Source organism: Marmota flaviventris, chromosome 12, assembly GCF_047511675.1.
Source record: "Marmota flaviventris isolate mMarFla1 chromosome 12, mMarFla1.hap1, whole genome shotgun sequence".
Taxonomy (NCBI): Eukaryota; Metazoa; Chordata; class Mammalia; order Rodentia; family Sciuridae; genus Marmota; species Marmota flaviventris.
Window position 1 is genome coordinate 66,730,741 of NC_092509.1, and position 23,613 is coordinate 66,754,353.

Consider the following 23,613-nt stretch of genomic DNA (forward strand, 5'->3'; position numbering starts at 1 on the left):
TTGAACAAATAATGTATCTAATGAAATTTAAGATCCCTATTTTTCTCTGAGCACAAAGAACCACATCATTCACAGCTGTAGGGTATTTCAGAATTAACAGAGGATGATTTCCGTCTGTCTGATGTTTCCTGGCTAACAAATTCAATGAAATTGTCTTGCCAAGTAATTTAAAGTAACTCTCTAATCTTAAATCACAAAGAGAGGTGGAGGTGGAGGTGTGTTGTCCCGAGGATGCTAATGGGAAGTGGAATTATTTTATTTCTCAAAATGGTCAATAGCAATTAGTATTCAGTGGTGTCTTTTTATTCTGGTGGCCTTGACCCACCTCTGCCCCCTCTTTCTATATTACTCCTATTATATACTGTAACAGGGGATATCCTTACTTCTTTTCCACTCTAATTAAAGCATTCTTAGTGAACACATGGGCCATTTTTCATTTCAGGAAGAATAATTACTTCAGCCAGGTGGGAACAGCCCATTGGGTTTCCTAGTAGTTTTGACAAATATTTGCACCAATTTAGATGGATATGTTATCATGCCATTGAAATGTTGGTGAAGTTTTGAGTTTCCCTTGGAAAGATAGACCCAAAGAATTCAGTGAAAGATCAAAGACAAAAACATCATTTTTTTTTATTCAATAATGTGCTCTAAAATATTTTGTCACTGAGATAAAAAGTAAATGATGGATTTTTTAAATTTTTATTTTATTCACATACTTTCTTTCCAGATGCTGCTTTTGTCCTAAATACTCTTCTAACTATACTGATGGCTACCTTGAGAATATATCATTTCTTTAGTGTGGGTCCATGAAATCCATAGTCCTTGTTATGTATCTTGTTTCTCTGTTTTCACTGGAGCCCCTCTTGAGAAGCTCTCAGAGTCAAAGATGCCTTGACCAAGAAAGAGATAAAAAGCACAAAACAGGGAGAGATGAAGACTGAGACAAGAGACAAAGACAATGTCTTCAAACATCCACTACAAAAACCTCCTCAAGATTTAAATGATACAATTGAATTTTTTTTTTTCAAAAATTTATTGCATCCTTCCAAATCTCCTAGCTATAAGATCTCTCCTCTCCGCTGGCAGAGCAGCATCTACACTCCAACTGAATCTTTAGGCTCCAGGGAGGGAAGATGTGGAACAAGTAGGGAAAGGAAGCCAGCCCCCTCTGTACCTGTGAGAGGAGTCAGTGTTCTGGTTTGGTCAGGTCATTTGAACTTCCATAAGTAGAAGTTAGGAACATGAGTTTTGGAGACATTTGAATCCAGATAGCAGCCCAACTACTTATTAGCTGTGTGCCCACAATACTTCATCTTATCAAGCTTTCGTTTTCTTGTCTCAACTTACTTCATACATAGAACCTCCATGAGGATCAAATGTGAGGATATATATAAAACATTCAGGTTCCTGGCATATAATAACTGCTTAGAATTAAGTTTGGTATTTTAGTGTTTCTTTGTTTTTTTCCTTCAAATTTCTTTTTAGTTGTAGGTGGACACAATCTTTGTTTGTTTGTTTGTTTTATGTGGTGCTGAGGATCAAACCCAGTGCCTCATGCATGCAAGGCAAGCACTCAACCACTAAGCTACAACCCCATCCCCTTTAATGTGTTTATTTTTATCAATGAATGTCAAGATGTAAACATTTCTCAAGGGGCAGTTAACCAAAGCTATTAAAGTGATTGATTTACTTAATAACTTTAACATAAAAAAATTTTAAACCCTACAAAAACTTTGGCCTTCAATCAACGTTCATTTATCTAAAACAGATTTGATGAGACTTTACTAGTTACCTTTCCTGGGCCAGAAAAGTCTCTGGAGCAGATACAGTACATTCCCTTATAGGACTGAAGGCCATGGCCATATTGATGTTCTCTTTCATAAATACATTTATAGCATGTTTTGTGTGGAAACTTATGAATCACCAGGAAATGTTAGGATGGCTCATGGGAATGTGTCGGATTTTTACTTATTTCGCAGTAGGGGGCAGACAAAGGGGATGAGGTCTGGGCTAGGAAGGTAGTTGCTAATAAACTAGGATGATAGCCTTATATGTGTTTATAAATGATGAAGTAAGACAACTATATCAATGTATTTAGGGTTGAGTTAGCTTTAGTGTAAAGTTGTGTTTTCCTTATTTGGTAAGACAATTATAAGTGTTTGTTTGTTTTTTTTTTTTTTGTATCAGCTTAAATTTTTATTGTAGTTGTATTAGCATGTGATCTTTCACAAACACAATAGAAAAGACTTTCCAAAACCAAATATTAAGACATTTTTGTCTAGCCTTCTTCTTTTTTGCTTCTTAAGTTTTTATTTGTTCTACTTAGTTGTGCATGACAGCAGAATGCATTTCAATTCATCATACCTAAATGGAGTGCAACATTTATATTACTCAACATTAAAAAAGAATAAAATTATGGCATTTGCAGGTAAATGGATGGAGTAAGAGAATATTATTCTAAGTAAGTCAATCCCAAAAACCTAAAAACTGAACTTTTTCTCTGATTAGTGGATGCTGATCTACGATAGGGGCAGGAGGGCATAGGAAGAATGGAGGGACTTTGGATTGGGCAAAGGGGAGGGTGGAGAGGGGTTATGAGGATAGAAAAGTTGGTGGAATGAGATGGATATCATTATCCTAGGTACACGTATGATTGCATCAATGGTGCATCTCTATACCATCTATGACCAGAGAATAAGTGGTTATTTTTAGAAATCAGAAAAAATGGCTGTCATTGCCATATTTTATACAACTGTAAATTATTAAATATTGAGATTCCATTTAGATCCATTTCATGCTAATAAAATGGAAACTTCTTGGGAAAACTAAAGAAAATTTTTAACATGTGCTGGATGGGTAACTCATCATATTTCTATATTTTGTTTTGCTTTAGTCCCCAAGAATCTCAAGGGGGAAAAAATGCCTGCTACTTGACAGTAGCTAAACTTAATGTAGGTTTTGTGGTGTAGTTCTCTGATCCTTTCTTTGTCATCTTGTGGTTTAGTTTCAGTGTTCAAAACATTATTTGTGGAATTATGTTTTAAAATATAAGATGTATTGAGGATTTTTATCCCTCTACTTCTGGGACTCAGACATTGAACTTTCACTGAAATCCTGTGTGCTCCACCTGTCTATCCCTCCTGCCCATAAGTATCTGGAGACCCATGACCTGTTCACTGTCTATAATTTTCCCTCTTTTTCATTGTCTATCATCTTGCTATCCTTCATGAAACTGTTTTCTGGGTTTATTACAATATTCCCATATCACAAGAATAGACCAGGTACTTTTAAATATTTGCTAACTTAAAAATTATGTTGTATGTATAGTTTATATAGATTATAGGTAATATATATTTATGTCATGAAATTATGTAATAAAATATCTAAAGGCATAGTTTTATTATCATATATTATATGTATATAGGCACACATACATACATACATATATAAAATATTCATTTTGATATGGATACTGGGAAATAGAGTGCTCATACCTTAGTGATAGGCATATAAATCAATTCAATTCTCTGCAAAATAATGTGTCCACTAGTATCTGAAGTGATAACGATATTCATGCCTATTCACTCAACAATTCTGAAAAGCATGCCTAAAGATGCATTTATTAGTCTATTCTGTATTGTTTATAATACTGAAAACAATATCATTCTATGTCTATCAACATCATCTTTTTAAGGGAATTTTCTACATCTATAAAAATATAATGTGCTGATAATTTTGAGAAATTATTGAAAATATTTAATGGCACAGGGAATTTTTTTTTAAAAAGCAAAAATAAAAAGTTTACTGAAAAAATATGTAGGTAATCACCTTAGTTTTTTGTTAAATATGTATACTATATTTACATAGAAAAAGACAACCAAGTTCTTCTATAAGAATTCTCTCTCATAGTATAATCATGTTAACTGTTTTTTTCACTTAATTTTCAAAATTTCTACCATAACATGTATTTGTATTAGAAAAATACATATTTTGAAAAAGTTGGTTTTGTTTAAATCTGAGGAACAAAATTTTAGCATTTGAGAATGTTTAGCACTTTTTACAAAAACAATGAAAAGCATAATCTCTGTACCCATGGAGTTTTTATTACCATTTCTTTCCCACCTGTTGGGAGAAAGCTATGGTTCGACTTAAATTTCAGATTCAGGTTGGTGCCAGGCATGGTGATGCATTCCTATAATTCCAGTGACTCAGAGAGGTCTAGGCAGGAAGATCACAAGTTCAAGGTCAGCCTCAGCAACTTAGCAATACCCTGAGCCACTTAGGGAAAACCTGTCTCAAAATCAAGGGCTGGGATGTGGCTCAGTGGTTATGTGTTCCAAGATTCAATCCCTGGTATCAAAAAACAAATAAACAAACAAACAATACCAAAAAAGTAAAAGAAAAGAAGAAGGATTCAGGTTGGTGTGGAAACACAAAAGATGTGTGAAACCAGAAGTTGACATTTATTATTCTTTGGTTTCAGAGATGTTGCCTAGGCTTTTCTAACTTTGATTTTCACATATGTGACAAAGGGCACTGAGGAAAAGGATAAAATGATTGTATCCCAAAAGTAGTATTTCTGCCTTAATATGATATTGTCCCAAAGCAAATTTCTGTGTCCTTTGACTAGCTCCTGAGAACTGGCAAATTCACACTGGTAGCTGTATGTGAGATTCCTTATGAATGATAAGGAGACAGTTTCTCTCTGTGATAATAAATAAATCAATAAATGAAACCAGGAGAATACTGTTTAAGAATATGATTTGGGCAGAAAGTATATCCAAACTTTATTGAAGCTTATCTGTTTAATTTTGTAAGTGGTTTGTTTTATTTTTATTTAATATGTTTAATCTATGTTATAAACCACTTTCTATATCAGGCTGCCTCATGGTGGTAGAATTAAGAGCACTGTCTTCAACCTATCCAGTCCTACTCTGAATCCTCCCTCTGCCATTAACCAGTTTTGTGATTTGAGATAAAATATTTAACTTCTTAGAGCTTCAGTGTCTATCTACGCTACACAGAGATAATGCTACGATTTTGGAGTCTAATTCTGTGTATTTATAAATAATTATGTTAAAGAACTTGGCACATAGTATGTATTCAAAAAGTTAGTTCTTGGGAGAGGCAATTTTATGACCATGAAACCTGCTGTAACCTACTTGTTATCATTTTACGCTGCTCTGTTTGCACATCCTTGGGCTCAAGGTTGACTGTCCATTTGTTAGCACATCTGCATATTCCTCATAATTAATATCTTTTTAAATGACATATGGTTTAGTGACTGGAAATCAAGTCTTGCCTTCTGTTTTCAATTTGTTCATGACTCAATGAGTCCGTATATGTGTCTGAACTTTAATTTTGCATTCTGGAAACTAGAATTTAAAGTCCTTGCTCAGATGTAGCTATTTCAGAAAATGATGGGGAAATGTGTGATCCAAGGCTTTTGAATGAGTGCCAGGTCACTCAGCGATGCAGCAAGGATGCATAGAGATAAAAGTTCATGGTTTCTCTTTTGTTAACAGAGAAACCCACACAAGGATGCTGAAAGATCTAATCTCTGCAATGAGGGCATAATATGGGGGAGAGTCAGAATTCAAGTGAACCCAGCAAGAAGCTTAACATGTGAATGGAATGAGCACAGGAAGAACTGGAGAAGCCTGAGGCACTGGAATGAGGCTGAGGCTATGATTAATCTGAATGAACCATCTGAAAGGGCTCCATGACAGCACCTGTACAAGCTATGATCCTCTGAAAGGCGAGGACGAATGCACCCCTAGAAGTTTCTAACTTCCAATTCCCCAAAACACCAACTTCCAATTCCCCAAAGCATTCATGCCTCTTTTAATTCTATGCATATAGTTTTGTGTTAATAGTTATTGAGTAGTAGCCCTTGGCAGCTTCAAGCAAGGACCTGGTACACAGTGGCATTCAGTATCTTCTATTACAAAATTGAATTTAATACAAATTAATATAGGTTATTTTGTCTTTTATTGCAGCATTTTATTTCACTATTTTGCAATGCATGCATATATATATATATATAAAGAATACACACCAATGGGGTTGGGGTTGTGGCTCGGTGGTAGAACACTTGCCTAGCATGTGTAAGGCATGGGGTTTAATTCTCAGCACTGCATATTGATGATAAGTTCATTAAATAAAGGTCCATCAACAACTAAAAAAAAAATTTAAAAAATACCCAGCAATAGTAACAGGTTGGGAGTGTCCTCAGAAAAATTGGTGCATGGGGGACTTGCTGTGAATTCATATTCTCCCTAAGACTTTATTCCTCTTATTCCTCCATCCTTAGTAGTCACCTGCTATGTGGGGAAAAGTCTCTATTTTTGCCCTCTAGAGCTCACCCCAAGAGTTCTGTAAATCTGTGTGTGCAAAGGGTTGGATCCTGAATTGTAAATCATTTCAGTTTGTTTTGGAGCATTTTTTTTAAAAAAGATAAAGTCCACAAGTGTGCATCATTGAAAGGTTTGATAAAATCATATATTCAAAATTATACCAACTAGAAATAGATCAATGTGTGATTTATTTATTGCTTAACGTTTTCTATTAATTTTGCCTTCAAGAGAAGGCTGAATTTGAAATTTTATTAAAAACTCCCTTCTCAAGAATTTATAGATTGGAATAGCTGTTTTATCCAGTTGCCATGTAGAATTAGTATTTACTGGACAAGATGTGTTGATTCAGGGAGGTTGTCTGTGGAGTGTTTGCCCCGTGAGGGTCATATTAAACTTGAGAGAAGCTTTTTGAGCAACATGGCATCTTGGAGACAATATATCAAGCTGATGGATACAGGCTCTTCTGTTACAAAACCAGGGGTGGAATTATGGCTGGCTCCCAGTTATTGCTTCAGCGCTAAGGACCCTCTAAGGAGTAGATCTAGGATAAAAGGGGTTAAACAGAGGGGAAAGAAAGGTGTCCACAATTCATCATCACTAGGAGCATAGGGAATAAGTATTTACGTAAAATTAATTCAAGATGACCACTTGTTTGGAAATACTTTGCAGTTTTATATAATCAAAATATGCCCAATTTAAGGGCTATTTTGTTTTGTTATCACTCAGAAGAAACTACATGATACTTATATATTCTTAGGGAGCCTAGTTTGGGGCATCCTCTCTTTCTCAATAGTATGATAATGCAGTTTTAAATACATGAAGGGATTTGGGATACATATTAAAAATGTGATTATCTTTTTCAGGCTGATGACTTAGAACTAATATTCAGAATTTAGATTGTCAATGACATTGTACTCTTTGGTGTAGAAAAATGAGACAAATCAGTATTCAAATTAGGGACTTGGTTTTATATGTCACACATTATATAAAATTTGAACCTTATTTTTTGCCCATGTTTTCACAGTGCTCATTTTACATGTGTACACATATGAAAAAATCAATCGAAGCATCTATACCAAAGAAGTCAGCATTGTTTAAACTATTTGTGTTCATAGATAAAGTACTGATTGCAAAGTCTTTAGGAATGAATGTTCTTCACACTGAAGGTTTAGAGCTAAGCTATGAGACAGCTGGCCCTGGGTGGCAGTCTTATTGTAGCTCCTAGTCAGGCCAAACTTGACTGATAACTATTTTATCCCACTTTCTCTCTCTTCAAGTAACTAACTCACCCTCACACTTTGGCCCTGGGCTGTTGCCTTTGCTTTTATTTTGCTCACTGAGACATGGTAAGAGATCTTCGCTATTTTCCCATCACTGATTCTACCCACTTCCCTGCATCTCACTCTCTGCATTCATTTCTGCACAATGGGGACTACAGACCCTGCTCTATTCAACAGCCAGAAGCTCTGGCTGTCCATTCAGTTCACATGTGCCCTGTTTTGTCTGCCTGTCTCTACACAAGCCCTTTGCTGTGGCAGTTATTGTTTATTCTCCGACATATCATTTCCCCATGTCTCCTATTCAACCTTTTCAATAAGAATGCACATGTTGCCACACCACAAAACCTTTGTTTGATGCCGTGAACTTCTTTAGTTGCTCTCCCATTTTCGACTCCTCTTTAAAGCTAACTCCCTCTAACAAGTTGTCTAAGCTTACTATATCTACTCATTTGCCCCATCATTCTCTTCTTAGCCTTCTTCAATCAGAATTCCAAGCCCACCTCCATGGCTTCTGTTCTTGGTGAGGTCAACAAACACTGTAACTTAGCCAAATGCAAAGTTTAACCCTTTTGCAGGGGAGGATAACCAGGGATTGAACCCAGGAGTCCTTATCCTCTAAGTCACATCCCCATCCCCTTTTTTATGTTTTATTTGGAAAGAGGATCTTGCTTATTTGCTAGGGTCTCACTAAATTGCTGAGGCTGGTTTTGAACTCGTGATCCTCCTGCCTCAGCCTCCTGAGCCACTGGGATTACAGGCATATGCTCTGCAGCAATTGACCTTCTTCCTCAAATTCAGCATGCTTGGATGCACTTGACCATCCCTTTCTTTGTAATATCCTTTCCTTTCCTGGCTTCCAGTGTGCCCCTTCTTTTGGTTTGTCCACCATCCCACTGATTATCCCTTGTCAGTTTTCTTTACTACAGAGGCCTTGTCATAAATGTTGATGGATTCCAGGGCTCAGGGCTCAGACCTCTTCTATAGTCACTCTATCTACATTCTCCCTAGTTTATTTTCATCTAGTCTCAGCCTTTAAATACCACAGCTACATTAACCCAAAACTTCTCTCCAGACTCTCATCAGAAACATCTTCTGTGATATCTCTAATGAGTTTACAACATACATATAACATGAAAAAATATATAACTCTTAATCCCCCTCACACAACCAATTTTTCCTATCAGTACTGCTCATTTCAGTAATGACACAACCATTCACCTGTTTGGGCTGGCATTATCATTGTCTTTGAATCCCTTATATTCGATTACTAACACACTCCCCACTGAATAGCAAAATACCTTATCACCTCCACAGCTATCACTCACACCTAAGCCACTGGCATCTTTTTCCTGGATTATCACAATAGGTGATGTCCCTATTTCCACTCTTTCCCTTCTTTCCCATTAGCCCAGAGTGGTCTTGAAAAATTTAGATTTAGATTGTCTCATTTCCCTTACTAAAAACCTACTGTATCTCCCAGCCCCATTTATAACAAAATCCAAAGCTCTTCCTGTGACTTCCAAAGTCCCACAGGATGTAGACCCTGCCTGTCCTTTAACCTCTTTCCACTTCCCCTCTCTCCCTCCTCAGTGTGTTTCAGCCACTCTGGCCTTTCTGCTCTTTTATGAACACAATCAGAGCACCCCCTTTCCATGCTGCCTCTGCATTTCCTGTCTCTGGCTATCTGGCTTTTCCTCCAGATGGTCTCATGGCCTCCTATCTTATGGAATTGAAGTCTCTGTCCAAATATCATCTCATTACATATCCTTCCTAAAATCTTTCTACGTGATCCAAATTGGTATCTCATAACTAAAATGTAAACTCCTCTTCATTTTTTCTTTCCTTTCCTGCCTTATTTTTCTCCAGGTTACTCACCACTACCTGGCATTCTTTTATATATCTTTTTATTTGTTGCTTGCTCACTTCACTTATAATATAAGCTCCACAGGGGCAGGAGTGGTATCTGTGTTACTCGGTGCTGTTTTCCTTCCTTATGAAGGACACTATTTTGCACAGAGTGGAGCCTCCATAAATGTGTATTGAACAATTGAGTGCATTATTGATGAACCCAAAACCTTTACAGAAGATTGATGAAACATGTCATCTAATTCTCCCATTCTCATCACTGGTCATTCATTGGCCTCATGGTTCATAGGCAGGTTCTCCTGAGTCATTGAGCACATAAAACCCATACACTACAGCACAATACATGCAAAATAAAGTTGAAAATGGACCCTGATAATTTCATTCATTTTCATTATTTGATCACTTCTCCTTCACCAGTGGTCATAGGAACTTAAATTAGAATAATCAAAATATTCCTAAATATTTAGATGATCATAATAATTAAGTTGTGCTAAGGAAAGGTCAAATCAGTCCAATGTGATAATGGTAGTAATAAAATAATAGTAATAATAATAATAATTGACAATTACTAATTCTCAGAGCACAAAATAAGGTGCTTTATTTACATGATCTCATCCTCACAACAATCCTACAAAAGAATCCTTATTTTAAAGATCAGAAAGCATAGGCTCAGGGTCATTAGATGATTTTCCTAAAGCCATAGAGCATTGTTTAATTTGTTTTTGAGTTTCAACTAGGTTTGGAACAAACATTGATGTGATATGTGCATTCAAGTTATACTTGTTGGAAAAAATCAAATAACCAGAGTCATCTTGTAAAAAAATTTTTTTCAATACAGAATTATAGTTATCTTATATTAGACAAAGGCACCAAAAACGTACATTGGAGAAAACATAGCCTCTTCAACAAATGGTGCTGGGAAAACATGCAAAAAAATGAAATCAAACCCTTATATCTCACCATGCACAAAACTCAACTCAAAGTGGATCAAGGACCTAGGAGTTAAACCAGAGACACTGTGTCTATTAATAAGACTCCGATAGCACAAGAATTAATATCAAGAATCAATAAATGGGATGGATTCAAACTAAAAAGCTTCTTCTCAGCAAAAGAAACAATCAGTGAGGTGAATAGAGAGTCTACAATTTGGGAACAAATTTATACCACATGCACATCAGATAGAGCATTAACCTCTAAGATATATAAAGAACTCAAAAATCTTAACACCAAAAAAAAAAAATCACCCAATCAATAAATGCATCAAGGAACTGAACAGACACTTCTCAGAAGAACATATACAATCAATCAACAAATATATGAAAAAATGTTCAACATCTCTAGCAATTTGAGAAATGCAAATCAAAACTACTCTAAGATATCATCTCACTCCAGTCATAATGGCAGCTATTAAGAATATAAACAACAATAAGTGTTGGCAAGGATGTGGAAGAAAAGGCACACTCATACATTGCTGGTGGGACTGCAAATTGGTACAGCCAATATGGAAAGCAGTATGGAGAATCCTTGGAAAACTGGGAATAGAACCACCATTTGACCCAGCTATCCCTCTCCTCAGTCTATACCCAAAGGACTTAAACATAGCATGTTATAGGGACATAGTAACATCAATGTTTATAGCAGCACAATTCACAATAGCTAAACTGTGGAACCAACCTAAATGACCTTCAGTGGATGAATGGATAAAGAAAATGTGTATATATACACAATGAATATTATTCAGCCTTAAAAGAATAAAATCATGGCATTTGCAGGTAAATAGATGAAGTTGTAGAATATAATGCTAAGTGACGTTAAACAATCCAAAAAAACCAAGTGCCAAATATTTTCTCTGATATAAGGATGCTGATTCACAATTTAGTTGGTGGGGGAGGGCATGGGAGGATTAGATGGACTTTAGATAGGGCAAAGGGGAGGGAGGGAAAGTGTGGATAGGAAAGATGGTGGAATGAAATGGATATCATTATCCTAAGTACATGAATGGTGTGACTCTACTTTGTGTACAACCAGAGATATGAAAAATTGTGCTGTATATGTGTAATATGAATTTTAATGCATTCTGCTGTCATATATAACAAATTAAAAAAAATAAACTGTAGGGGCTGGAGATGTGGCTCAAGAGGTAGCGCGCTCGCCTGGCATGCGTGCGGCCTGGGTTCGATCCTCAGCACCACATACAAACAAAGATGTTGTGTCCGCCGAAAACTAAAGAATAAATAATAAAATTCTCTCTCTCTCTTTAAAAAAAAATAAGTTGTAGATTTGCTCATTCTTATTAAGCCTCCGTTCACCTCTGATAGATTATATCAAACAGGTACACTGAATTTAGGACAGATTTACCAATGCTTGAAAATGTAACATGCATGCTCTGACTTATGACATATCTAAGGGCAAGGGCACTGTGAAAAGGGATAACTTCCTAAGATATATACGGAAAAAAAAATTTTAGTTCATAGTCTCACGGGTGAGAATTAAGCCAAGAGACTTGATTAATTAATTAAGAATTAAATATGCTACATGTTTAATTACAGAAAAGTACAATTTTAGCAAGCTTCTCTTCCTCAGAAAGAATAAAAGAGCCCATGATGTTCCTGTGTGATAATGTGATTAAGGTGATTATGGGTTATGGATGGAACGAACTTAAGACCTTGACTACTTCAGTGTTCAATCACTTGGTCTGTTGAATAAAGAGTTAAATTAAAAAGGTCCTCTAATATTTGCTTCACTAAATTCCCTCCCTGTTTTCAATTAGATAAACAGAAGTACAGGTGGGAATGTGTGCATATTCATTTATCTTGCTGTTTGGGGGCTGGCTTTTAAGACTGAAATACTAATGTTATTGTGTTGAAATGAACAATAAGGAAGTACAGTAGTTCAGGAATGAAAATGTTAAATTAAATGGACCATGTTTAACATTGTTGTTGATCCTGAGGAACAGTTTTTCCAGTATATGGAGCATTTCGATTCCATCCAGCATATGTTCTCCACAGTTTTCTCTGCTCTAATTCATCTGTGTTTTTCGACAGCTCCAGATGGCGTGCTGCCTCCCAGGCTTTCATCTGCCACTCCAACCAGTCTTCAGGTTGTCTGGTCTACACCAGCTCGTAACAACGCTCCCGGCTCTCCCAGATACCAACTCCAGATGAGGCCTGGCTACTCCACCCATGGCTTTCTAGAGTGAGCATTCTCCTTTTCCCATCTTCCTGTCAGCTGGGTTATTGTATGTACATGTACAATTTTTGAAGAATAGATCAGCTCTCATTTGCCACAAATGCAGGTCATTTTTTGAAAGTTCAAAGAAGAAACAAGCAAACAACCTGACAGATAACTATGTGCTTTGCAAAAACATCTATTTTTCTTCAAGATAGCTTTGAAAGTAAGATTTCTTTACATTAAGCTTTTCATGAACACAGGTAGAGCATAAAGCCAGGTTATATCTGAAAATGACAAACGGCTGTCTAAAACATGACTGGAAAATTATAGTCCCTGTTTTATAAATTCCCATGACAATCAACCTCAATACTGATAAAATTTATATCTCATGTAAACACGAATTTACAAACCTCTGGCCGATGACCACTTATTCCTAAAGAGATATCATTTGATGGCACAAAATGGCAGTACTTCATTTAGGTCTACTTCTCTGGAAATTTCTACAATTACTTGCTTTTTATTTCTCTGAATGACTAAAATTTCCTAATTAACATTTCTCTCCCATATAGATTATTTTCCAGTCCTTCTGCATCGTTAAGCTATGAAGTGAGAGATCTCCAGCCGTACACAGAGTATGAGTTTCGGTTGGTTGCCTCCAATGGATTTGGCAGTGCACACAGTTCTTGGATTCCACTCATGACTGCAGAGGACAGTAAGTGGTCTAAACAATATACAGCCAAATGTCTTCTACATTAGGAAGCCTTAACTGTTTTTAATTTTTCCAAAGCAAGGAAATGAGCCCCTTTTATTTTCTTCTTGTTAAGCAACAATAATCTTTTCCAGGGCAACAGAGAGGATAAAAACGGTCAGTCTCTCAGAAGGAAGAAAAATGTGGGCTTGTGGGGTTGGAGGGTTAGGCATACAGACAGGAAGAAGTACTTCACGATAAATTATGACATGGCCCCATTCTATCCTTCAGGGTACACTTAGGTGCCCTGACAAAGAAAGGTTGCCATTTTCTGTTCTATGAGAAAATATTTTCTGCTTTAGAGGAATTCTGGCAGGCAGAAGAAAATGAAATATGGACATTACATCATGAGACTGCTTGGAGTGCCCATGTACTTATTCCTGGAAACCAAGTCCCTCGTACTTTTATACCCAAAATACAACCTCTAGGATAAAGAAACAAAATCTATAATAGTGATTCTGCATGCCTTACAAAGAGTACAGAGGGATTGCCTTTTTCAACTAATAAAGATAATTTTCTAGATTTTCATTGAAAAGTCTTTCTTATCTATATATTTGTACTAAGTCATATCCAGGAAATAAATACATGGTATAAAGTTTGGTTTTATACAGACCACATCTACACAAGCATATATATTTAGAGAGAAGTATCATTTTTTTTAGAAAAGTTGGAAATTAAATCAAGCTACAAAGAGTGAATGAGGACACTATCTTTGAGGAATGAGGTTTTTAGGGTTAATCTTGTCAAGTCTGTTAATCATAGGCTTCTTAGGAAATGTTTCTCTGTTGGCCAATTGCCATTCTGGCATTATATCCAATGAGAACCTGAGTGACTTTCAAAAGACTATATGTTAATCTAATGGTATAGTTGAAAAAAATATCAATATGTATTAAGTAGATTGTTTTATAATACCTTTAATTCTATTATTTCAGTGATGATAAGATATAAAGTGAGAGAATCAGAACAATTTTCTTCAGATCAGATCTTTAAAGTTTATATCATCAAAAACACTACTAGTAACAGTAATATATAATATTTAATCCGTGTCTCCCAATTTGTAGTTATTCCCAGGGAGCAAGTTAACTAACTTACATGCAATGTTTTTGGTCTCGAGGGAACCAGTCAGTCAATCAGTACAGTAAAATAAACAGTACCCCAGACCCTATAGCCATTCATGTACCACCTTTTAGAGGAGCATTATAACCACTCTGGACAGGCAAACATAGTGATCACCAGCTATATTCAGATTATAAATTGGAATGCTCACACTGAAAATAGATTTTTGAAGAAACGTTTAAAAAAGAAAACAACTGAAAATAGATATTGAATCTCCTTCTCAGATAGAGCAACACGCTTGCTTGATGGCACTCCATAAAGATGTAGTAAAAATAATTAATTGACCCACTGCAGAGGTAAATGGTAGAATGTCAAGTTGGAAGACGAGAGAAAGGGTTTCCTTTTTCTGGTACCATAATTTGTATTGCCCCAGAGAAAGGACACAATCAGAGTCCTCAGTGGTGATGTTCCCACTGTCCTTATTGAATGGGGGTCAGGAATTCCTATCTACAGGCAGGAGGGTGGCATGTAAATAAACAAAGCCTAAAACATTGCAAATGACCAATTAAGGCAGCATCTTTTGTTGAACCAACTTACTTCCTCTCTCCTTTATAAAATAAGTCTTACTGATTCTATGTGGTTACAAATTTCATGCAGAGTCAGTGTCATCTTTGTGGTATTTCAGGCCTGGGTTTGAGGTGAGGTCATTAACCCTTCATTTTCCTTAAGTAAGAATATGTAACTGATTTACAATACAGGTAGCAATTCAAGAGACCCAGACAACATTTTTATTGAAATACTTTCCTTCAGATGGATTGACTCTTCTTTCCTCTACTTTGCACATACACTGTGGAGTCACACACATTAGCAAAGAGCCAGAAGCTGGCCATTTGCCCCTGCAGGTTATGTTACCAGTGCAAACTCACCCCTGAGACATGGTGACAGTGTACTCTATATTTTGGATGTCAGTGGAGATGGATGCCATCTCTGAAAGGATGTGCAATTGACTTGACAAAGACTGAGTGATTGGCACGGGGCACAAGCAGTTTTTCTGTCAAGACCACAAAGCATTGCTTATAAAACCACCCATGCTGACAGCTCCAAGCTAGAATCGCACTTCAGACTTGATCCTGACCAGAACCTTCCGCTCACCAAAGTGCAATTTTCAATGTAGAAATTTCACATATCATCTTACAGAATGAAACAGAGAAGTCACCTCATGCCCACATTTAAATTTTATACCATCAACAGGCAACTCTCTCCATCAGCCATAGCCCCCAAAACTTTCCAGTGCCCAAACAGGTCACCGGTGGCAATATTTTGAGTGGGATATTTCAAGGCAATAATGTTCATCAAGCCTGCAGTGGGACAGAAACCTGAAAGAGAAACCTAGGAAAGAATTGAGCTACAACCAGAGAAGCCACAGCTTGGGTGCAGAGAAGTTCTCATAGACAAAGGCCCAGGAAGAATTTTAATAGATTTCTTTTTTCAAATAATTTGTCATTTACATCAGGGTGCCAGCAATATCCAGTTCCATGCATTTTTAAAAATCTAGTGTGCTGATGCCAAATAATAATAATGCACATTTCCCATGAATATTTTAAATCCTGTTAAGTGTGTGTTAATAAAAGATGTTTGTTCCAGCTAACTTGGTCAGTGTAGTGTTCAACTGTTTGCAACCAGATAAATACAAACAACACGTGATTTTTTTTTTTTAACGTGATAGCAGTTCAAGCACCTGTCATGTCTGCACTTGCAAAGCAGCATTTAGATTGTGTTAGACTTAGGAACATGTGATTAATGAAAGGAAAACACTTACCTAGAAGCTGAAAATTGTTCTTCTATCCCTCCTGAGGATAGTATTGTTACATCTCTCGTATGTTTACAAATGTTTTGTATATAATATATGAACTTAAAACTCGGAAAGGATAGCAAGTTTCTTTGAACCTCAGTCTAAATGTGTTCATGCCATTTTACCTACTAAAATCCTACTTTGGGTGAAATATGAGATAACCCACTTTTCCGTAAAAATACAGATTCCCTAGATCAATCAGAGTCAGTTAATTTGGTTTTAAGTTTTCCAGATAAAAAGACTGAAATATGAATCAACTTGTTATTTCAGTCATTTTAATGACAAATGTATCGGGTCATTATGACATCATGTGAGGTCATTATGACACCATAGCCAGTCATTGTGACACAACATAGGCTATTATGACATCATGGCAGGTCATTATGCATCATGGAAGGTCATTATTATATCACAGCAGGTCAGCATGACATCACAGCAGGTCAGTATGACACCATGTGAGGTCATTATGACACTATAGCCAGTCATTATGACATCACAGCATGTCATTATTATATTGCAACAGGACATTATGACATCATATCAGGTCATTATAACATCATGGCATGGAATTATGACATCATAGCTGATCATTAGGATGCTATAGCAGATCAGTATGACATCATGTAAGGTCATTATGACACCACAGCCAGTCATTATGAGGTCATTGTGACACCACAGCAGGTCATTATGACAACACAAGTAATGAGATCAATACTGAAATTGAAATTACATTCTAAAAATCACTTCCATACCTCAAACAGAAAACAAAACCCCGAATTTAGTTGTGAGATGTTTTTAAAAATTTGATCCTTTCTCCAAACTTATAGTTTTAAATTCACCAAACTTATAGTTTAAAATTGTATTTTTCTCACTAACAGACATTCTTAAATGCCATTTGTGGGATTTAAATAGTTTATTTTGTGCATTTGCATGCAAATTTTTTCATGGCTTTATTATTTTGCTCCCAGGCCATATATGAGTTTTTACCAGAATAGGATAGGTAGATGTGTCTTATTTCCTACCCGGTCAGATTTTTAAGTACTGATAACATACTGGGTGACTCATTGCATGGAACCTTTTTATTTTTCACACATTTATAATTTGTACTGTGAACAGAGGATGGACAAAGTGTGAGATTATCCTAATAATTGTGTCCTGCTTTCCTTTTTCCTTCAGCAATCTTCATTTATCTTTGAGATTCTCACAACAATTTACAAAGGAATCTATAGTTTTTCCAGATTAAGACAGAAAGACATTACAATGTTAAACAAAATCTAGATCTGAGATAACCAGCTGCTTCTTTTTTTGCTGCGTGGCAGATTCTATCCCTTCATCAAGCTCAAATGTCACCTCTTCTGTGAAGCCTTCCCTTCTCATTGTTCTCTAGAATTTTGGTTTGGATTTATTTGTGTATCATCAATATGCCTTTCTGAATTGTAATTTCTCAACAGCCAGGGCTCTAGCTCATCTATCTTTGTATCACAAATGTCCTAATTAGGAAAAAAAATTTTTTTTTTTTAAAAACTGGTGTAAAGTCTGATAAAGACAGGTGCCCAAAAATTGTTAGTTGAAGAACTGATTAAAAAGAGAGTTTGATTTAAGTAAATTGATGAAAATTTAACCAAGCAAATGTTATCTGTGAACCAGGGACAGAAAGGGACATAAAAGTCACAGGGATGAATAACCAGTGTTCTTCCCTTGAGGCCTCGGCTGTCTGACAAGGTGCACACTAAGTGCAGCCATAGTTAGAATACACAGAGCTGAGACATTTATGAAAGCAAGTGCATTTCTCTTAAAACAGGGTGTCAGAAAAGCCTGTCTGGAAGAGAAAACCAGGAGAGGAAAAAAGGAAATGTGTATATTTGGTGCTCACTTGAATATCAAATTTCAAACTTTACTAATTCATTGGTCCAGCAGACAGTGGTAAAAGCAAACACCAAGGGAGGTGTCCGTTGACAGGCACAGGGAGGGGCCTTCAGGATGCTCTGCCTGGGGGAGGTTTCGGCCTCTGGGCATGAGCCAAGCAGGGTGAGGATGCTTGGCAAGTGCAAGGGAGAGAAGTCCCAGATTGCTCTTCATTTTTTGCTTCGGTCAAAGGCAGGCTGCTCAACATAGACTGTCTTACCTACATTAATGAATGTTCTAATTAGAGAAACTCCAAATCATGTACTATTGAACATGGGGCAGGCAGAGTACATCGTACTAAAAGAAAAACAATTTTTCTCATTCTTATTCTGTAAACCTGTAATAAGAGTATAACACTCTGAATCCTGTGACAAACAAGCAAGGAAGGTAAAAAATGTGGTCTGAAATTCGATAAATCGATCAAGATAATTCCAGAGTAGGATTTTCCAAATCATTTAATACATGCATGTGTGCCCTTAGGAGTATTTAAATTTTAAACTTAATATTGCATGGCAAACATCTCTTTATGATTAGTGTATTTTAGAATTTAAAGTCTCAACCTGCATCCTTAAGATAAGGGAGTTCTATGCAAGAGGAAAATAGGAATGTTTTTTAAATGAGGGTGGAGCACATTTGCATTAGTAGATTTTATTTTATTTAATGAAGAAATATGAACTACAAGCTTCAGTAGTGCTATATGATTATTTGGTCTTCACCATTCCAAATATCTTTCCCAATTGCTTTAAATATTAACCTCTTAATGTCGACATGTGTATCCTTTCATACAGTGATGCACATATTTATTTTACATATACCAAGATCTGTGAGCAAAAGTAACACACTTAATAAAAGAAAATATTTATGATTATTTTCATATTGTTATTTCTATATCCTAAGATTGAAAATAACTTATTCAAGCTAAAAGTGACCAACAGAAAATCTTTTGAAATGATATATTCATTAGTTAAAAACTCTGTCCTTCTTGCCTCAGTTTCCCTTCTGAACTCTTGAGTTTCCTTTGGGCACCAAAAGCACACTACTTTTCCAAATTTTTTTCCACAAAAAGCACACTACTTTTCTTATAGCCTTCTGCTGAAGAACTCAGGTTAAAGTAATGAGAAATCAAATTTTATCTAGAATTTCCTGTGTTTAGTTTAAGAAATTAATAAAAATAGTTTTAGGATAGCCACCTTATTATTATTGCTTCAGTTTTATCAAGTGACTAATATGTGCAAGATACTGACAGAAACTACATATCTGTTCTCTCATTTAACCAATACTATATGTTGATCATTCACTAGGTATTTAAAAATTATTTTTGCTCTTCATCTTTGAAAAAATGAGGCTATCAATATTTGAAAATTCTCAGTGCACTATGCAAGATGATCCAATGCTAATTGCAACAGTGATATTTAATGAGCAGTTTTAAGATCCTCATATCTTAAATTCTTGGAGAGTTCAAATACCTGAAAACTGCTAGTTATTAGCAACAAAAAAGTGGGTGCTTGCCATAATGATTTTCTATAGCATTTTTTATATCACTTGCCTATTAGAGAACCTTTTGTAATGCTTAAACACTACATGTTATCTTAGTCATTTTGAACATGATTCTGAAACCCCAATCTTTCTAAGAATGACCAAATAACTACAAAGGAGAGAAAAGATTATGCAGGGTGTGAAAGACCTACTGTGGGAATTCAGGAAGTAGCCTCTACAATACAATCAGTTGATGAACTATATTTGGAAAAATGCAGATGAGGTCTTGCCTTCCCACAGTGGGGACATTTAGTTCTTTTAGGCTGAGTGTCTGCCTTGATAGCTTCTCTCAAGACATTTTATTTTCAACTCCAAACTTTCAAGTAAGCATCCATTGCCTTTCATTTCACAATATACCCCATTTCTAGAAGTCAGAACATTTTTCCTCACCTATGCTCTACTCTCCTGGTCTCAGAAGAAATAGATAATATAGTTCCTGAATACTGGTTCTCTTACCTGCAGACTATCATTTGATAGATACTATTTAATATTCTTTCAACTCCAAAAACCTGTAAGTTTCAGATGCTCTTATTAAATAGCAGCACCTATGTTACACATTTCTTCTTTGATCATTGGTCAAAAAGGTGAAAGTTTATTTCCGTGCAAACTGCAATGCACATTCTTTATGTTTGTTTTGGGATACAACTATTTGTACTCTTTGTTATTTCATTATTAATATTTTTATCTTTATTTTATTAGTCTTCTTTCATTAAGTCTTTCATTATGAGCTGTCAGAATTCTTTGGGGAAGTAGTTGGGACATAAATAATAAATTGATAAAAGAATTCATGATTAAAAGAAGATAGAATTCATGACTTTATTCTTCTGCTAACATACCAGTAGTGAATATCAAAGGCTACCTTAACCATTAGCATATCAGCTATTGCTTTATGTAATTTTGCATCCCAGTATTTGCCTCCTTGATTTTTATTTCATTATTAAATACAGGCGATACTCCCTTATGGAGTTAATATTGCCCCAAAGAGCTCCTATTCCCTTATGGAGTTAATCTTACCAAAAAGAGGTTTTTAATTAGAATAATAAAAAGTTTCTTCAGGGCAACACTTGAGAACATAATGGGAAAACTGATGGATCAATCGTGGGTAACTTAAATACTAAACACATGTAGAAGAGCCCTGAAGACCACAGGAAGCTATGTGCACCCTCAGATTGTCAGTCATTTGGTGTTTATTTACATGCATGCCTCTGCACACAGACCCTTCCCCCATATGTACACCGGAGTATAAAAATAAATAAGCAGACCCCTCCATTAAAAATTTCACTACTCTATTTTTGGCTGTGGCTGAACTTTGGAAGCTGATGAGCAAAATTGTTTCCCATAAAAGATAATTTCATTTGCCAAAATGAAACTGCTTTCCATTATTAATGCCGTAATGAAATGGTCTGAAATACGAATCTGATCTGACCAGAAAGGATGCTCCTATTCCGAGCTCCAGGAGGGAGTTCTCTAAACAATTACACCCACGGAGAGGGCTGTATGGTTGTATTTTCATCACCGGCCAGCTGAGCTGTGTGCCTGTCATACTTCCCAGTCTCCCCTCCAGTGACAGCCGCATTGACAACATGTTATACTCCACATTGATTTTACAGTTAAGGAGCTGATTGTGATATATAGGGATTTTAAGAATTCAGCTGAGAGGCTGACTTTTGCCTTTTATCATTCCATTAAAATTTTATAACCATCTTTTTCATGTCATTTCATCCATGAATTCTTACTTTAGAAAGTGATAGCTACTGCTGTGAGCATAACTTTTCTCATGTTCAGAGCTTTTTATTGTATTAGCCAACTACCCCAATTATAGTTATTACTCATGTTTTACATAATTGTGGTGACCCTTTCAACCATGCAGGAGCAGGCCAGTTGATTTGTATATAGAATTAGATGATTCCGCTTATCATTTTAAAGCGCTAAATTGAAAGAGTGCCAGGAGTCAGGTTTTAACACTTCCCTAGCCAAAGGAGCTAATTAAGCTGCTTTTGGCTCCCTCTCCAGAATCTCACAAGTTAAAGAACCCTTCTGCAAGAACAGGGAGCTGACTTGGGCTCCCTGTGAGGAAAGCTAATAAAATGAATGCTGGCTTTTAAAGGAGGGGGGGTGGGAATCATGAAATTGAAATTGAACATCTCTTCTTTCCCAAGATAAGAGATCATCTTTAAGGAAAGGCTGTGTTCTGTGGGAGTTTGAAGTGCAAGTTCATCTCATTATCATGGATGGTTCACCTATAATACTATCAGCATATTCAGGAGAAATAAAAGGCTTCTCCTCCTCATCAGAGAGAACAAACCCCATCGTTGTTGTTGCTTTTCCTGGAAGAAGCTCACAGTTTGATATTTCACGTCTGAGAAATAATTAGGAGAGACCTCATGAAAACCCTAGTAGAAAATAGTCTGATTTTTAAGTGTATGTTATTCTTTTCTGGGGAGAGAAGGTGAGATAGGGTTAGACATTAAAGACTTGAATCTCCACCATTGATTTTATGAACCCCAATCTCAGAGGATTTTGTTATTTTAGATTTTTAAAATGACATTGATATCTTACAAGTCTCACACTTGGCTTTTCTCTGGGAAATAGCCAAATCCAGATAACAAGAATAAATAAGAAAAGAGCTCTATCCCCGTTTTGATATAATAATTGCTACTGCTACTCTATACCAGGAGCAAAACTAAGAAATGTCACAGTGGTTTTAAGAAAGCTTTAAAATGAAGGCAAACACTGAACTTAAACGGGAAAATGTGATCCATACCAAGATCGTCGTTTTTTTTGGTGGTTTCTCTCTTCAAAAACGAGACAGGACCAAATTGTCAGAAATGGCTTGATTTCAGGGTTAGTGGCTGTAACATCTTTCCCCTCAAAAAGTAATTATGATCCTACTATCAGTCCAGTTGGTGACAAATACGTGGATCCTGTTGTGTGACAATGTGCTCATATAACTGGCTATTATTGCAGTCACTGGCTTCTCGAAGCTGTGGTTGCCTTTAATATTTAGACCTTCAGTGGAACACTGAATCACACACACACACACACACACACAATCAATGCCGTTTTAAACAATTACTAAATCCAAGTGTATCTTTTTTAAAGATTTTCAATAAAATCTAATGTTCACAGAAAAATCTCATAAATGTCAAAATTGCTATGGGCAGAAAAGGGGGATATAGTATTTTCTTGATCTGTTGTAGCAATTTATAGATTTCAGGCCGTGGTTTATAAGAATGCTAAATGTTCTGGAATTACAGCTGTTACTGATCAGTGATTGAGCCAGATTTGTGTTATTGCACCATGTTCTTGCTTGTACCTAGAGAGCAGTAAAGCCGCAATATAATAAAAAGCACCTGCATTTTAAATGAAATTTCAATTGAAAAACTTAACAGCCCTTCAAATTGCAGAATTTAACGCAGCCCAGTAAAGCTTAAATAACACTTTGCCTCCGCAGGCTGAGGGGTTTGCATTCAAGGTGACTTGATTGTGTCGCATGGTGAAATTATTTACAATTAAGGAATTTCTCTGGAGGACTGCAGAATATTCGCTGTTCCACAACACCTATGCAGGCATATGGTGGGCCTTTTTCAGTATTCATGGGGCCTCCTGAACCTTTATGATAATTGAATCAGTTAGAGTGCTGAGTGGAGCAAGCATAAAACCTGTTAACCTAAAGGTCAGATCTGTGCATTGTTTATTTATCAGTAGGTGAAAGAGCTAAATCGGCAGCTTCTGTCACAGTCACAGTAAAAAATCACCTATAATATTAACAGGGAGTAGATAAATTGCAAAACATGGATTAGAATGATAAACAGAAGCAAGCATAATATGGAATATATAATG

At 36.1% G+C, this 23,613-nt stretch overlaps 1 protein-coding gene across 1 annotated transcript in view; it reads left to right on the forward strand.

Moving 5' to 3' along the window:
• Ush2a (usherin) overlaps positions 1–23,613 on the forward strand; it is a 770,052-nt gene that overhangs the window by 494,381 nt on the left and 252,058 nt on the right. The window contains exons 38-39 of the mRNA XM_071619727.1: positions 12,547–12,697; positions 13,243–13,385. Of these exons, the coding sequence (XP_071475828.1) occupies positions 12,547–12,697; positions 13,243–13,385 (294 nt within the window). The remainder of the gene's footprint in view (positions 1–12,546; positions 12,698–13,242; positions 13,386–23,613) is intronic.